General features: G+C 54.3%; 1 protein-coding gene across 3 annotated transcripts in view; it reads right to left on the reverse strand.

The window, feature by feature from the left end:
- Positions 1-17,345, reverse strand: part of CDH4 (cadherin 4) — a 558,545-nt gene extending 541,200 nt beyond the window's left edge. For 2 of the 3 annotated variants that reach the window (XM_032606700.1, XM_032606699.1), the window contains exons 1-2: positions 17,031-17,345; positions 14,706-14,817 (exon numbers count right to left, since the gene is read on the reverse strand). In XM_032606700.1, the coding sequence (XP_032462591.1) occupies positions 14,706-14,817; positions 17,031-17,087 (169 nt within the window). In that variant the 5' untranslated portion in view covers positions 17,088-17,345. Of the gene's footprint in view, positions 1-14,705; positions 14,818-17,030 lie in introns of those variants that run through there. The other variant, XM_032606703.1, reaches the window with a different exon arrangement.
- Between the last annotated feature and the right edge of the window lie 704 nt (positions 17,346-18,049).

Consider the following 18,049-nt stretch of genomic DNA (forward strand, 5'->3'; position numbering starts at 1 on the left):
TACTGGAGAACGGACTTGAGGATATGGGGAGGGGGAAGGGTGAGCTGTGACAGGGCGAGAGAGAGGCATGGACATATATACACTAACAAACGTAAGGAAGATAGCTAGTGGGAAGCAGCCACATGGCACAGGGATATCAGCTCGGTGCTTTGTGACCGCCTGGAGGGGTGGGGTGGGGAGGGTGGGAGGGAGGGAGACGCAGGAGGGAGGAGGTGTGGGAACATACGTGTATGTATAACTGATTCACTTTGTTATAAAGCAGAAACTAACACACCATTTTAAAGCAATTATACCCCAATAAAGATGTTAAAAAAAAAAAAGAATTCTCTTCTTGGTGCCTCTTTTGTGTGGGGAGGAAAAGCCATTCATGACACAATTTTATGTTAAAGAAGGAAGCAACCAAGTCCCCTCTCTTCTGGTCTTCCTCCCTCAGCCCTGCACCCCTTTCCATCCCCGCCCACAATCAGCTACCTGATTTAAACACAGCCTCCGAGTCCTGACCTGCCCCCCCCACCAAACCTGGCGCATTGAGGGGAGACCTGTCACCTCTCATTTGTATCTTTCAAGCGGGAAAAGGCAAAACCAAGATTCTCTTACATCGTGACAGAACCATCACGTGAGCGGCACCTCTTCCGGGGGAAAGGCACAACCTCCAGGCTGACGGTGCTGAAAAATCAAATTCCTATTTTAGGTTCACGTGGCCTCGCCCACTGTGTGAGGCTGACAGGTGAGAACCACCAATGTGAGCACAGAGGATTTAAACACAGACACGTGACCCTCCAGGCTGAAGCCTCACAGTGGAAGATGCTGGAGCCCAGGCCTGTGGCTCCACGCCAGCCCAAGGGGAATTCAGTCCTGCTCACAAAGAAATCAGAAAGGCAGCCCCCTGGCCCCTCCCTTGCGCTGATTCAGCGAGGCTGGACGTGAGGACCGTCGTCTATCACTTAGGAAGAAGGAGCGCCCCTGTCAATGGGCTGCATTTAATACAGCGGAAGATGCTGGAATCGAAGGGCACTGGGAAATTAACACACAAGGGATGATCCTTCAAGCCGGGCCCTACAAGTTTCCTCTAATTACAGGCATCTGCTCTGCCCGAGCAAACCTGCATCCCAGGTAAAGCACAGAAGACGTGGAGAGAGGTGGGAGAGGCTCAGATGAGAAGGCTCTCCCATCCCATACCCTAGTCTATCCTGTGAAACTCCGGAAAGTTCCAGAACCTCTGTGTGCTGGAATTCCAAAAAGTGGAGACAACCCCATTCTCATTCCAGGGGCTGCAACCAAAGTCTGTCGCTGTCATCATATTTAAAATCAAAGATCTTTAGAGAAGGCTATGCTTGTAATATTTCAAATGCAAATATCCCAGGACGACCTACAAATACAGTTCAGGTTTATCGGGGTGGGGACAGATCTTATGTCATAAAGACGCACCTGCAGTTTCTAGGACTAGAAATCCAGAGCATTTGTTAAGTGTTTAAACCCAAAATACCCCGGTGAAACACTCCCAGCAGTTGGGAGACACTCTCCCTTCCAGCAAAGGTGCCACTGCGCAGCCGGAAGGAAAGACACTTGAGGTTCAGGCGGTACCCCTGCCCCTCGTCATTTTCAAAGGGTCCAAGACTTCAAAATGGATTTCAAAGGCCGCTGCAATTTTCGCAGCATGGTAGAAAATTGACGTTTACCAGCCATTAACCTTTCAAGCACGGAACAATTTTTTTTTTCTTACATGGAAGTATATCTTACACTCCTCTGCAGATAAATCCTTAAGCTGTCCAGCTCCTTAAAAGTCACTGTGAAACCTCTCTGTTCTCAAGAAAATATAGTTCTATAATTTTACGGACTTTTGATCACAATTTTATCGCCTTCAGCCCTTTGCTGGTATTCTGTTTTTATCTTAAAATGTAAGAACTAGATAAGACAAGTGGTATAATCCCTTCTTTGCATCTGAGGGAAGGTGGGAAAGAGTAAGATAACTTGAGAAAATGCGTCCGGCTTTAAACAGTGAGGAGCCTGCAGGATGGTGACAGCCATCTTTGGACACTCATTGCCTAATGACTCCATTAGCTCGTCACGCCCCAGCATTAAAGGTGATATGACATAATCCAATCATACCCAGCCCTATTAATAAATAACGGTTGTGAAATTATGTCCATGTGCGGCCTCCATTCCCCACGAGCCTACAAAGCTTTAAATAAGCCTCTCCATCATTTGTTTATTCAATTTTAAAAACATGCCTTTTGCCAAAAGGTCTCTGGCCTCACGTAAGAATGTAAAGGTCAAGAAGGGAAAACGTCCCCAAACAAAACCATAAAAAATATCAAATCAAGCTGCCGTCTAATGGAAAACTTACTGCTCCAAAGGCCAGCTCATCACCTCTCAGGGGCAAGGAGGAGGAGAGTCTGGTCATCTAACAAGAGCAGTGACCACGATGCAGGCTGGCAGTGGCCTGCTGTCCACGGGCCAGACTCGGCTTCCTGCAGGTCAGTCCTGCTGGACCCTCGAGACCAGCCTGGGCAGTGAACTGTCATTTCCTCCTGGGGAAGCAGTGCCGGCGGTCATATCAGACACGGCACGTGCCTAAGTGCCACACAGCTGATGACGGGGGCGCCGGGTCTGCACCCCCCAGGCTATCAGACCCCCTGCCTCGAGGGTGCCCGGTCTCCGTGGGGGGAATCGGGGCCAAGGTGATGGACAGAACAGGGCAAGGGCAGGCCTCAGGAGGCAGGCTGCCCCACTTAAACAACTGTCCCCAAACCATCCAGCATCAGCGTCCCCTGCTTCGTAAAAGGGGGCTAATAATGCGCTCTCCTCAGAGGGTGGTGGTTGGCACCGCCAAGGTGCCTGGTGCAGAGGAAGCCTAGATCCACAGACTAGAAAACAGAACAACGGTCCTCCCAACTCCTCGGATGGGACCAGACGCAAGCATGCGACAGGGCGCCCGTGGGAGCCTGGTACTCACCACAGGGGCTGCATGACCCAGCTCACCCAGTTTACAGCGTCCATAACCCAATGCCATGCAAATAGCCTGACCATCAAGAGAAAGCAACGACACGGCTGATCCAGAACGTTCCAACCCGAGGGCCCTTCCGCCTCTGCTCCGGCTGCCCTGGGTCACTCATGGGGAGATGTGTCGCATGCAGCCCGAAGGGCCAGCTGGAGCAGCGCCTGGGGCCTGAGAATCCTGGTGCCCAGTGGCAGTGGTCATGCAAAGGCCAGGCCCATTCCCATGCCGGTCGCCGGCCCTTGGGTTGCTTGCCCATCCCAACCCCAAAAGACAGACAGGATGGCCACAGCCACTCCCTGCCAATTAAGACCTGGAGCCCCCTGGGATACCCAAGGCTCCCCGTCAACACAGACCCAGCAGGCAGGGCGGCTGGCGACAGTCTGGTCCCAGGAATGCAGGAGGCTACCTGCAACGCAGCCGCAGACGGACAGGGACAGGGTCAGGGCCTTGGAACCTGAGCTGAGCAGCCGCCTTCCTGGGGAAAGCCCCGCTCACCTCTGCTTTCCGGAGGGCTAAGGGGCCAGGCAGCAAAAACGCCGCTGCTCGAGACACGGAAAGGACACTGGGAGCCAGAAATAATGCCTTTTTGCATTTGTAGAGTAAAGCAGTTCTGGGGAGAGAAGAGGCATATTCGATGAATGCTCTCCTTCCGGAGAGCACCCGCTCCTTCACGCGCATCTCCACAGTGGCAGGGAGCGTGCCTTTCCTTCTGCAGCAGCAGCAGTTCAACGATACGATTCCCAAATGCAGACCTTCAGGTTAACAAAATATTTACAGTGTATCTATGTGATATTATCTGAGCTATAATCCTTGTTAAAATTCCATTTGACCGGGAAGGATAATGGGAGGAGAGCAAATGTTCACATACATTTTAATTCCAATGAAACTGTTCCGTGTCAGGCTCTATAATACGAGATCCTACGTTTCTGTACTGACGTGCCCCATTTACTGTTCTGGGGAGATGGAAACCACAGCATCCTTCCCACCGCCCACCTGAGCAGCACTTAAGGATGTTGGTTACCTCCTGGCAGAGCCCCTCATGGAAAACACACTTTCTCATGAGGGATGCTGAGCGCTGGAATTCTGAAGGTAAACGTCCTCTAGACCTGAAGCCTTCAGGCTTTAAGGAACATCAGCTTCCCTGGCAGTTGGATTAAATAGGCAGAGTCCTAGGGCACAGACCCAGGATTTCTAGTTCAGTGTGTGTGTGAGTTTCCTGGGGCTGCTGTAACAAGTGACCACAGACTTAAAAAAAAAAAAAAAAGTATTCTCTTGAAGTTCTAGAGCCCATAAGTCTGAAATCCAAGTTGGCAGGGCTGCACTCCCTCCACAGGCTCCAGGGGAGTGTCCTTCCCATCTCTTGCAGCTCCTGGTCCCCCGGGTGTCCTTGGCTTGTGCCCTCATCACTCCAGGCTCTACTTCCATCGTCACACAGCTTCTCCCCTGTGTGTGTGTGTCTCCTCTTCTGTCACTTATAAAGACACTTGTCACTGGATGTAGGGCCCTGGATAATCCCGGGTGATCTCAAGATCCTTAGCTTAGTTGAACCCGCAAAGACCGTTTCTCCAAACACGGTCACAGTCACAGGTTCTGGGTTGATGTATCTTTTGGGGCCACCGTTGTCAACCACGAATTGGCCCTTGCCATGGGCACTTGCCATCCACCTCTACAAGGGTTAAATCACATGTTGCTGCGGCTGCTGACCTTCGACACCCCCTGAAAGGAGCTCAGGGTGGAGAGCAGAAATGAGGGACTCTGTGCTCTGGGAAAAACTGGCAAAACAGGTCTTCAGATAGTTAGATATTTCCAGAAGCCAATTTTATGAACCCACTTCTTGTATCTCCTCGTATCTAGAAAAGCACTAAAATCCTTCATGGTGACGTCTGCTCCTCGTGACTCGCAGAAACCTTCTGCCAAAAGATACGTGTTTGTTTGCATGTACTCCCCCTTCACCAAAATCACAGCTATACTGACCTTCCCCCCAACCTCTTTGGAGCGATTTCTCAGAGCTATCTGAGATGCTGTCTCCCAGGCTACAGTCCTCATTTTGCCCCCAGTACAACTTAACTCACGACTCTCACACTGCATTTTTTTTAAGTCGACACCATCCAACCCACTACAATTGGTGTGGGAGGGGACCCAGGAGCCTGCCGGGTTTAACAGTTTAACCCCCAGGCAGGCAGTTCCTGGACCACACTTGGACATCCTGCCCCTCTTCAGATAAGGAAACCAAGGCCTAGAGAAGGGAGGGCTGCCCCCATCCAGCTCCTCTCCCAGGAGAACTCCCCACCCTCACTCCTCCCCTGCCCCGCTGGACGCAGAAGACCGGGGCGGGAAGCTTAGCACACGTGCACACCGAGGGTCCCTCTCGGCTTTCCAGGCAGATCAACATCGAAGGTGTTCAAACACATTTGGGCAGCAAAAACCAAGCAAAACGGAACTCTAACATTTCTCCAAGTCAGACGCACACGCACGGGTGCGCACTCCCGAAGGGGGCCAGTCTGGGAGGCGAGCCGTCCTCTCTACCTGGCTCAAGGATAAGGAGAGCAAGGCCCCCTTCTTGGACAGACATGGGGTCTGCACCCCGACCCTGGGGCTGGAACTGAATTAAACTGAATTAAACTGTATTCTAAACAGAAAGCACACCTGTTCCAGGCCAGGAAGGCCTGCAGCTTCTCCCGGGGCCTCTCCCTGGGCAGGTAAGCTCCCACCTTCAGGAGGCCCATCCTCCTACCTGACAGGCAGGGGGAGGCACTCCCCTGCCCTGCAGATATTTATCTGTTGCTGAAGGCTTACCTTAATCCTTCCTAAATCTCCACATGAGGCAAGAAAACACAGTGAAGCTAAACAAGGCGCAGTTAAAGCAGCCGGATTGGAAGCTGCTTCAGACGGGTTTTGTGGCCACCGTCACCTTTCAGAGTCTCCAGAGTGGCAAATCCCCGTCTCAGGACCCAAGAGGAAGCTGCCAACCAGAGTCCTAACTAGAGACGCCGTAGGCGGGAGCTCCTAGAGTGAGGCAGGATGGGATGAGGGCCATGGGGGGCAGGGCTCAGGGCTGCAGCTTTGGATGCAAACAGGTCTCCCTAACCCGTCTCCCACTGGGTTACTGAATCGCCCTGGGCCTCACTTTCCTCTCCGTGAAGCGGGGGTGCCCACATGAACCGCTGAGGGTCCACAGGAGCCGAGTGAAGAACACAGCACAATGCCCGCGACACAGCAGGTCCTCAGCATGCGGCGGCCTGCGGGAGGCCCCAAGGACACCCACGTCCAAATCCCCGAACCTGCGAGTACGCCACCTTCGTGGCAAAAGGGCCTCTGTAGATGTGCTCAAGTCCAGGACCTGAGACGGGAGGTGATGCTGGACTATCTGGGGGTGGGGGGCCCAGGGTCCTCACAGGGTCCTTATGAGCAGAAGAGGCAGTCAGGGAAGGTGATGTGACCGTGGGGAGCTGCACCGGTGCTGGTGTGAAGATAGAGGAAGGGGCCGCGAGAAAAGGACAGCAGTGGGGCCTCGAGAAGCTGCAAAGGCAGGAAACGGATTCTCCCCGGAGCTTCCAGAAGGATCCAGCCTGCCCACACCTGGATGTTAGCCCAGGGGGACCCATGTTGGATGGATTCTGATGTCCAGAAGAACAAGCTGATAAAATCGGTGTCTTTTAAGCCGCTACATTTATGGGTCACTTGTACCACACTAAGAAACGCATACAGTCCTCAATCTAAGCAAATTCCTCCCTGGAAAAGGCAGTGTGGGAGCGGAAAGTCTTACAGCCCATACAGACCAGGTGGTCTGGGGGCGTGGCCTCTGACTGCCCTGAGCCCACAGGTGTCTTGAAGGCATTAAATGTGAGTACATATTAGCATATAATAAGTCCTCAAAAAACACCACGTGCCCCTGATGCAGGCTGGAAGGGAAAGGGCCTTTGGCAGCAAACACTAGTCCAAGATAATTAAGTAGGTTTTTGTTCAGTTTTGTTCTTTTTTGTTTAAGGAAAGGAGTGGAGGTGGGGAGAGGTGGCTGAGACAGTACCAGAGGCCACCAGGAGAGGGAAGCCTAGAGCCTGGGCAAAAAGTCACCAAAATCCTTAGTTTTTAAGCAAAAAGGGAGCGCTTTTACCAGCCTGTCTTACAACATAGCACAGCCCTCTCTGAAGATTACAAGAAAAACAATGAGGTCTTGCCATGAGGTTTTACAAGAGCACACTGGGGAGAACTTTACCACCCTTGACGGAAAGACAGTCACGCAGCTTACAGTATTTTGTATAGTGGAATTCACTTGAAGAATTTTTTTAAATAAATGTTATTTATTTTATTTATCTTTGGCTTCACTGGGTCTTCGTTGCTGTGCGCGGGCTTTTCTCTTAGTTGCATCGAGCGGGGGCTACTCTTTGTTGTGGTGCGCGAGCTTCTCATTGCAGTGGCGTCTCTTGTTGCAGAGCATGGGCTGTAGGCGCACGGGCTCAGTAGTTGTGGCTCACGGGCTCTAGAGCGCGGGCTTCAGTAGTTGTGGCGCACGGGCTTAGTTGCTCCGTGGCATGTGGGATATTCCCGGACCAGGGCTCAAACCCATGTCCCCTGCATCGGCAGGTGGATTCCTAACCACTGCACCACCAGGGAAGCCCCACTGGAGTAAGAATTGCTCCTTCAAAGAGTCAGAAAAACAGGAACATTCTTTGCAAAAATGAGTGCTGGCTTCCTCACTCGCTCTCAGTTTGTGGTTAGTTCTGGCATCCACCTAACCATGCTCCAAAGAAAAAGAAAGAAGGACACAAGGAAGGAAGGAGGGAAGGACCTAGAATCGGAGGCCCCCGCAAACACTGAGGACCCCAGAACCAGGCAGAAAGGACCACCTGCAGCCGGAGGGCCCTCTCTCCCGCACAGCCCCCGCATACCACAGAGGTGGTGACAGGAAGCCCGGCCTGGTCAGGTGGGCGGCCTCCTTCAGACCAGGGTTGTCAGCTTTTCTCAGGAGCCTCATCGAGGTCCCCCAGGCTCTGAGCCGCAGCGGGAGTGGTTTATGACACTGTCCCGAGCCTCAGCCCTGCCCCCATCAAGCGTGTGCCAGGACGGCTGGCTCCTGTAGGCTTTCTCTGCTGTGTCCCCAACGTGGGCAGAGTCTGAGAGCTGAGTGAGAGTGTGGTTCTGGGACCGTCTGCCCCACGCCCGGGATCGCACACTCCCGCTGTCATCGCAGAATCCTGCTCTTCTACAACCAAGGCCACTTTTGCCAACCCAAGGTGTCCACCAAGTTTGGACCCACTTCAGATGGGCCCTTCCACATCAGCAACTGCAGTCACGCACTTCTGGATAAACTGGGCCTCTGTTTGTTCCGAACGTTCGAGGTGAGAAACAATCAGCACGTCTGAATCATGCCTGATAACTGCCGGTTTTGTGACGGTGCCCCTGAACATCTGGGGCGTCATGCCTGATAATTGCCGGGTTTGTGACAGTGCCCCTGAACATCTGGGGCGTCTCTTGTCCGCTCAAGCGCTCTAGAAAGCATCTCCGTTCACATTACAGGGGAGATGTAAATAAGCTAAGAGCGTGGGTCTGAACATGAGGGAAAACGGAGCGGACTGCATGTATTTAGGCCAATCCCTCAACCTCCTCAATCTTCACTTTCTGATCCATACAAGGGGAATAATTTTACCTCCCCAGAAAGGCTTTTGGGAGGATTACACGGGACGTGTGCCGAGGCTGGCACAGACCCAGCTGGGACGCGATGTTATAAGTATATGAAGTTTCACATTCCCTCATCCTAAGACTCCGTTAAAATACATATTTCTGAAATGCAAAAATCTTAATCTTCAAACTGCAGTGTGGATGAGTCCGTCACCCTCACGTCTAACTGGTGTGTGTGCCTCTGAGATGAGGATTTTTATTTCATGACAGTTGACCAGAGAGGGCACAGGGGGTAGAGGGTGCTGGGGGGCGCTCCTGATCCGTGGCCTTAGGGACCCAGTGAGGAAGGCCAGGCACTAGCACCTCCCTCCAGGCTGCAGGGGGAGCAACAGAAGCGGTGGCCGGGCCCGCAGGCGGTGTGGTGGCCGAGGGCAGGGGCTGCAGGCCTTGGCCTCCTTTTGGCTTTAAACACGGCTATCAGGGCCCTCCATCGGCGTGAGCTTTGGCGCGTGGGCAGCGCATAAAGCAGGCTTTTCGTGCTTTATCACTGTGCTGTTCTTACCTCTTATCTGATAGAAGCCACTTTCTAAGTATATAAACTCTTTCTAAACCTCTTAACTCTGGGACCAGGCAAAATTATAGCAGGGAAAGGCTGCTGAGAAACCCAAAACAGCGCTGGTCCCTGAAAAGGCAAGGCTGGCCCCAAAGACAGCCAGAGGGGTACCATGGTCTCCACCACTACCACGGGCTCCGGGTGCTCCTTTTCAGGGGACACCTGAGGCACCACCAATAGAAGGCAGTGAGGTCTGGGTGCTCAAAGGAGCCTCCTTTGGCTTCAAGAGCAAGGAAATTTCTGGCTTAGAGCCAGTGGAAGCCACCCGCTGGGGCTCAGTCCTGCTTCACCTCCACTCACCTCCATGTCTTGGTTAAGACCAGGATTCCCAGTGCATAATCTCCTGGCTTGCCGGAGGAGGGCGGCTAAGACGGCCAGCAGAGAGTTCACATTCTGGGGTGGGGGGATGAGATAGACAGCCCTGACTTAATATATGTAATGATTCAGTCATGTCCTGGCCAAAGAGAGAGTCTGAAGTGGTGACTATTCATTTCCTCTGTTCAACAAATATGTACCGAGTGCCCAGACATGCTCTCTGCAATCCAGTGTGCTGGACGTGGATACTAATTTACAAAGGAGCAGAAGGCCGCTAGGGCAAGAGTAAGGCCAAGGCCCAAGAAACAAAGGATGGATAGAGGCTCAGGGCAGAGCATGAAACATGCTCTGAGCCTCCAGAGGGAAAGACAGGCACCTGCTAGCATGCACAGCTCTTGCTTTCCCAAAGGCAGGGATTGCATTAGGCTGCACGTCACAAGAAACTCGACTGTGGTGTTTTATCCTTATTTCTCTCATCTCTCAGGGGACAGTGAAAGTCTGCAGTTTTTCAAGGTTGCCACCTGAGATCCAGTTCCCACGCCACCATCCTCACAGTCACAAGATGGCTGCTCTGCCCCGGACATCACACCCATATTCCAGGCAGGAGAAAAAGGTAAGGGCAAAAGAAAGAAGGCATGGCCAGCTGAGTCTGTTACTCTTTACCATGAAAAAAACTGCTTTCCCACAAGTCTCATCTAACAGAAAAACCTAGTCAGATCCCATTGACCAGAAAAGGGCCATATTGCCACCTTGGTGTAAAAGTCTACCAGAGGTGTGAGTATATTAAACAGGGCTCAGTGTGAGCCAACCAGATCAGGACAGAAGAGGTTTCATTAGTAAGGAAGAGGTTCTGTTAGTAAGGAAGAGGGACAGAATGGATACTGGACAGGCAACCCGCAGTGTCCAGTGATTCATAGCACACATGGTGGCTTTGTTGTGCGTGCCATTTATTTGAACATTCCGAGCAGCTCCCGCTTATCTGTGAGTTGATGGAGGGGACTCAGAAACACCACAGTGTCAGCGTTTTCTGGCTCATTCATGACTTCATTTGACAACACTGGTTGCACACCCACGGCCCCACAAGGCAGGCATGACACTGGGTGATAGGTGTGCAGTCAGACTTGCTCAGCGTCTGGTCCATGCCTCTAGCGACACCTTCCACCCTGGCAAGAGTGTTACCTGTCTTCACAGAGGAGGGTAAAGAGGCTATTTTCAACATACTTGTAAAGACAAGATAGCGGTACTTCTGGCCACAGTCATTACACTGTGGCGATTTCTTAGATGCCGATTCCAGACCCCTGCATGCATTTGGTCTCTCCTCAACCATCCCTCCCTCTGTGTGACTTGATACACAAATGAGCCATTCGTTCTACAAGGCATTGCCTGTTACTCTGCTTTGGGTAGGGTGCTGGAAGCTGGGGAAACCTTTATGTGGCAGACACTGATGCTTGTCTCCTCGGTACCCATTCCTCCCTTCTTCCTTCCTAAGACCCCCAACTCTGCTCCAAGTAGCAATTTACTCATCTACCAGGTGATGGATCATAACAGGTCTAAGTCAGACTTTGCAATTCTCTGCCTCCCAGCCTCCCCACCTGTTTCCACTGGGAGTGGAATGTGACCTAGTCCTTGCCAGTGAGAACTTCAGCAAGGGTTCTGAGAAAGTGTTTGCTTTTCTGATACAGGGAAGAGATGCAGATGGTGCTACTACTCCCTCCTTTTTCTAGCTTGCTGTGAACTCAAATGCAATGCCTGGAGCCACAGCAGCCAGTTTACGATATCAGGCAATACACTGACAAACTAAAGATGGTAGAATGATAAGAAAAAAGATTAGGCGTGAGATGGTGCCACTGACCTGATCAGCCCTTGACTACCTGCCTCTTCACGGTTACGTGAGAAAAATTAAACCCCATTCATTTAAGATTCTGTTAATTGGGTTTTATCCTGTTGGCCCAGGACATTCTAAATGTTAAACCAGAGTGACGGGGCTGCTGCCCTCATGAACCTTACAGTTTAAGTAAGAAAGATGATTGACCAGATAATATAAATTCTCCAATGAGAAAGCAAAGTGTGGTCAAGGGCACAAGATGGTCATAAACTCCCTGGGATATGGGAGAGGGAAGGCTTTTCTGAGGCAGTCTCAGTAAATGAAGTCATCAGAAACAAAGCACCTCTTTCTGTATTATCTGAACTCGAGGGGCAATGTCCAGACCCCACTTCCCCTGCCCTGGCAGACAACATATTCACACACATCACCCTCTTCTCCAGGAGCGAGGACAGATACGACCCATCCGTGCTGGTTTCCCACAAAGCCGCCCCTCAATCTCCCATCCTTGTGGGGTTTTACCTTGAAGCTGGTCTGGGTTTTCGCAGAACTCTGCCCGCCATGAGAGAGCGATGCAGGTCAGTGCATCAGCTGCGGCCGGGCTGACCGTTAATTATTAACAAAGCCGAGAAAAAGACACCAGCTTAGCCACTACCCAATGCTAAACTATGGTGTAGAGAACGCTCTGCTGTCACGTAAGGAAAAGGGCTCAACCATCCTATTCTAGATATTACCATGCACCGGTGATCATGGCCATCAGTGAATGATCCTGGAAACAAACCACGGTGTAAGAGTGTGTGCAGTTACACTCGAGTGCTCGCCAGGAGGAGCACAGACAGGAAACACAACGTGGAGGGGAACTAGGAACTACAGATCAGCTAAACAAACACTCCAGACGGCATACGTAGCGGTTCTGCCCGCCATTCAAAAGGATCCCAATACCATAGTGTCTGCTGCCCTACTGGGGAAAACTGTTTTAAGCCTAATTAGCGTGAAATTTTTTGAACGCAAATGCTTTTTCATTTAGACATAAAACAAAATGCCACAACATTTCTTCCATCCATTTATCATAAACAAGTTAATTACTGTGTAACAAATCTCTCCTTCTGGAGCCTGGATGTTTGGGGCTGCCGGTGAGCTTACTCCGGCAAAGAGAAGGAACCGCAAAGCAGTCATTAACGGCTTACGGCACATTTAGAATAAAACGGGGACTCTGTGAAGCTTTGCTTGTCAAATTAAGTTTAAGCTCTCTCCGCTGGCATAACTCAATTGTAAGTAGTCATTATCTATTTAACTTGATGCCTACCAGGATAACAGAAATATTGGGCCACTTACTTATTTTCGACACATGCATCTTCACTGTGGTCCTGTCGTTTGCAAAGTTTTCTACATAAACAGAGGTTTTTATCTGCCGCGGCTTGAGTGTATGCAGTGGTAGCTTTTGCCTCCATGTGTGTAAAATTATTTCTAAGATAAAACCTCTCTGTCCCTGAGAACACAGAGGGAGTGGCACACGCAGGTGAGGGAGATACTCTGTGATCCCCCCTCAACCAGGTTTGGGTTGGGCCTCATCGCGGGTGTAAGTAAGTGCCGAGAATATGAGTCTTGCATCCACACAGTCCGTGAGCTGGTCCAAGTTCACGTACGATGATGGACTCCTGGGGCATACGGGGCAGGCCAGCATCCAGCCAGTGACCAAGGCTTCCCCATCACATGGGCTAGGAGCAGAGGGCAGGTCAGCCTGGACCCGCACAGTCCACCAGGAGAGAGAGGAGATGCGAGTTGGAAATCTTACATTTTATTAAGAAAAGTAAGAGAATCATCTGTCATTCTCTTCCATAGTAGGTAGCACCTGCTGTTACAAAAATAGAGGTACTTTTTCTTAAATTCCTGAGTAAAACTGATATGCCAAGATCTTAAGTTTAGCTGCATACTGGGGAGGTGGCAAGGATGCCAGCCTCAGGACACACAAACAGCAGGACTGCAGTAAGCCGCCCCTGATTTGCACTGAGAGTGAGAGAGTCTTCCGGGCCTTCTCTGTGCACACACAGGGATTCTCATAAACCCACAGATCCTGAAAGGCGGTCTAAAATGGCATACACTGTGCAATTACCAAAGCATCTCTTGAAAACTCTTACCATAGATGCTCACTCCCACAGCATACCCAGCCCGCTTCTAGGCCAACTGCCAAGAGGTTGGGTTTTTTTGTTGTTGTTTTTTGTTTTTTGATAATCAATGAAAGAGTCAGTAGTATCACACCCCTATATTAATAGTCAACTCAGATGACAACAAATAAGTTAGAAAAGCTGGACTCGGTGCAAAGTAAGATCCTGATTAACATAACCAGGCACACACAGTAGGTCAACGAGCTGTCTCCACAGACAGGATGTGAAGAATCAACCAGCTCTGTGAGCGTTCCCCCGCACACGAAGGATCTGCTGTCGGTGCTCGTGGCGGGGACGCTGCATTCCCTAAAACAGAAAAACTGGGCAGGAAGTCAGCAGCCTGAGCATGATTTTGCCCTGAATATTGAAAACTTAGCTTTGATGCTTCCACTAAAGTTTGTTCCCTCCATCACTTTGGAATCGGCTAAACGCAGCCGCTTCTGGAAGCCGATGCGGGGAGGGAAGGCACGCGCCGAGGTGTTTGTGGTGCCACTTTGAAACCTCAAGGAAGAAAGAACTGATTTATTTCCCCTCCCATGCAAATACAAAGGCCAGTTAGTTTGTCTTGAGAGGGAAACAGGTCAATATGCAGAATGATCAATTGTCATTTGAGTTCTGAAGCTGCCCCTGACTTCCCCATCACAAATGTGGGTATCGTCCTGCGGTTACAGTAAAGCTAACCGGCAGCTCCCTCCTGCACGTGTGTTTCCGTGCCATCAGTGGGACAGTAATGAAAACTCATGGCACATTTGTGAACAGAACGTCTGTGGGCTTATTTACTGCATCCCCAACAACATCGTCTGCTTTATCATGCATTTCAAAGCAGGGATAATTTAAGAATCCAGAATTTCATACACAGAAATACTTGGTAAGAAGGTCTCTCTCTCTCTGCACATTATTTGGGTGACGCTACATCCGAATTCCAGTTTGTTGCCCAGGAAATGATTCACCTCACTCAAAAATGACAGAGATTCTGAATCATTCACCTGTGATGCAAAAGGCCATTTAGGTCGACCGAGCTGCACCTCCACTGACCTCTCCACCATTTTTTTTTTTTTTTTTTTGCAAAGAGCCTGGCTCAAAGCCAAGCCGAGCCTCTTTTTCTGTGGGTGGTAATGTTTCCCTAATCCAGAGCATGGTTATGCCATTTCATTTACATGTCTGCCTTACCTTTGAGGACCTTCTCTCCTTCCAGAATATTTTGGGAGATTAATGCCGTGTAATCTTCTTCAGAGAATCCAGCTTTGCAGGTCTCCCTGGCTGTAAGATCTCCATTGTGGGCCTGAGAACAAAAACAAGAGAGGTCAGAAAAAACACAGGTTCACGGAGAAATTGCATCCAACCCACGTTTAGGTCGGGCCTCCTGCATGCAAGGTCTCCAGCTTATGACAAGCCTTGGTCCACCAGAGCCTCCTCCCAGACATAACCTGGGGGTCTGCCCCTGTGGTCTCCACGTTGGCCAGGGACGGGGGGCATGCAGCAGGGAGGGAGGGCCGGCGGATGGCGAGGCTGAGGTCCTGTCAGGGCCTCACCCACACGTGGCAGAAGGGAAGGTCTGAGGACTGTCCAGCAGCAGAGCCAGGAGTTAGCAAATGCAGACACAGAGGAGGGGCGGCCAAGGGAGCAGGCTCCTGCCAGGGCCGTGTCACCCTCCCACCCCAGTGCTCAGGCTTGGGCCGAGGTGGGCCAGCAGGCCTTCTCCTCCCTGTGGTGGCCAGGAGGAAGGAGAGGGGCAGGGCAGGAAAGGAGATTCTCCAAGACTCAGCTCCACCTCGGAGCTTGGCTCTCGGGAAGGCTGCAGGGAGGCGGCCGAGGCTTCCACCCACCCTCCACTTCTTGGACGCTTGTCCACTTTTGGAGCCCTCATCTCCAGCCTAACCAGGCCAGAGCTTCCCTAACTGACCGAAGAAGGTGGGTGTCCTCCTGTCCTGTCCCCCGGCGCACCCTGGGCTATCCTGCCCAGCGGGAGGTCTAGAACCCTGATCGCTGGGAGGGCAGGGAAGTGTGGAGGTGGGCGAAGAGCCCCTCCCAGGCTGCGGGGAGTGGCAGCTAGGTCAGCTGCGTAGGGATGGGGAACGGAGGGAGAGGCTGCATGTGCGACGGGAAGCCAGCCCCGCGTCAGAAGAAGGAGTGCCGCAGCTCCCGGCTCCGCGGCGAGCGCAGGAGCAGGGGCGCAGCCCGAACCCCGCAGTCGCGCCGTCGCGGGGCCACCAAGCGGAACGCACCTCCCCGCCTCCTCCAGGCCTGCGCGCCGCCGCCCGCCCGTCCTCGGCTCCGGAGGCTGCCCCAGCCCGCAGCTCCCGGGACCCTGACGCCGGCCTGGACGCGGCGCCCCCATCAAAAAGCACCAAGGGGAGGCAGGGCAGGGCGGAGGGTCACTCCTCGGGTAAAGCTCCACACCGCGGCTCCGTGCCTCGGGAACGAAGCTCCAAATAGGACCGAAGCCCGGGGATACCTAACTCGCCCAGCAAAGTTTCCACCCGCCCGGGCGTGGGTCGAGCGCACCCAAACGCCCCGAGCCTCAGAGCGGGCCTCCGGCCGCGGGCACTTGTTTATTCCCGAGGTTACAACAGCGAGGCCCTGGAGGAGCAGCGAGGCCGATCGGCCACGAGAGGGGGTTCCTGCAACTCTCGCAGCCCCGCTGCCTTACCCTAGGGGCGCCCCCCGGCGCAGCCTGCACGCTGCCCTCGGGACCTGCACCCTGCAGGCGCAGCGCAGGTCTGGGGACAGAGCTCGCGGGGCTCCGCAGGAAGGCGGGCGCCCGGACCGCGCTCCCGGGTGCACCTCACCCTGCTCCTGCCTGGCGCCTGGCTCTGCGGCCCCGCTCCGAGACGCGAGGGCCCCGCCGAACACTGGCTGCAGCAGGCGCCGCGGGAAGTCCGCGCCGAGAATGCCCCTCGGTCCACATCCGCCGCCCACCAGCAGCGGCGGCTCCTGCCAGCACCCAGAGAACGAGGACGGATGCGGCGCCGCGCCGGGAGCACCGGCCCCCAGCAGGGGCGGCCAGACCGGGTGTCCCCAACACCCTGACTTCCGGCCGGCCCGCCGCCAGCTCCCCTCGTCCTCAGCCCTAGCCCGGGCTGGGCTCGCCAACTCCGGAGGAGCGCGGCGAGCGGGCGACGGAGGGCTCGCCGGCTCCGCCAGCGGGCAGCCTGCCCCAGCGCGGGAGAGCCAAGCTCCGGGGCAGCGGCCGCGGACCTGGGGTGGCTGAGAAATGCTCGGCGGGTCCGCTTCGGGCAGAGCTCCCCGCGTCCCGTACTCCGCAACGCACCGCCGCTCCCCGCTGACCCGGTGGCTCCTCGCTCCTGCCGACCGCAGGCGGCTCCGCGGAGCGCGGGAGCCGGCTGGATGCAGCGGTGCGCGCGCCGGGGACGCCCGGCGCGGGCCGGGGAAGCCCGGGAAAGCCCCGCCGGGCGAGTGCGCGCCCCGCCAGCTCCGGGGGCGGCCCCGCGCTGCCTGGGCTGCCGAGCGGCCCGGTCGCGAGGCGCAACTTACCCGGAGCGCGCCGGAGAGCGAGAGCAGCACGAGGAGCACGCCGGAGCCCACGGTCATCTTCCCCGCCGCGCCGCGCCCCGGCGCCCGCCCGATGCCTGGCGCCCGGAGCCCGTTCCCCGCCGCCGCCCCGATCGCGCCGCTCCGATCGCTGCCGCCGCCGCTCAAGCGGGCCCAGCGCCTCCAGCCAGGCTGCGCCGCCGCGACTGCCGCCCGGCTCCGGGAGCGAGGCCAAGTCCGGCCGGCGGCGGGCTCCCTCGGGCGGGTGCGTCCGCCGGCCTCTCAGCCGCCCGCGCCTCTGTTCCGCGCGTTCGGAACTGCAGGTGAAGCCGCGCGGCGGCCCCGCCGAGGCCCCGCCCCGCCGCCCGGCCCCTGCGCTCGCTCGGCCTGACGCGGGCCTTAAAGGCGCCGCGCCCTCCGCGCTGCACCCGCGCACCCCGCGTCCCCGCCCAGCCGCCGCGCCCCACCTTACCACTCGGCCCGGACAGGGCATCTGGAAACCGGGTCAGCCGAAGGGGCCGAGGACACAAAGTCTACTGGGGAAAAAGGGGCGGGGGGAGCTGTGAGGTCTGAACAAGGGATGGTGGTCCTAGATCCCAAACTATGGGTACGCCTGCGGGATGGGGAGACCCTGATGCCTTAGTCCAGCTCCCCGCCTGGGCCCACAGTGGGGGTAGGCACCCCCATCCGTCCTGTATGCTTCAGGTGTCTTCCCACTAACTCTCCTGACCCAGGCCCACCTCCTGGCCTTGCACATCTTTGGGGCTCCCAGGAATTAGCCCTGAGAGACCAGCCGATTAGGAAAGCAGAAAGCGCAGAGAGAGGGCCTGCAGGCTGCATCGACACCCAGGGTGAGGGAAAGCTCCAGGTCTGGGCCCTGGCCGTGGTGGACCCTTAAGGACCAAGGAAGGGGCTAATTCCTGTTTGTGCATCAAAATACACTGTTAGGCCTGAGAAGCCAAGAAAGAATTTAGAGGCCCCAAGAAGAAAAGGCAGAAATTCCCCCGCAGAAGAGCGGTCAG

Source organism: Phocoena sinus, chromosome 15 (genome assembly GCF_008692025.1).
Source record: "Phocoena sinus isolate mPhoSin1 chromosome 15, mPhoSin1.pri, whole genome shotgun sequence".
Lineage (NCBI taxonomy): Eukaryota > Metazoa > Chordata > Mammalia > Artiodactyla > Phocoenidae > Phocoena > Phocoena sinus.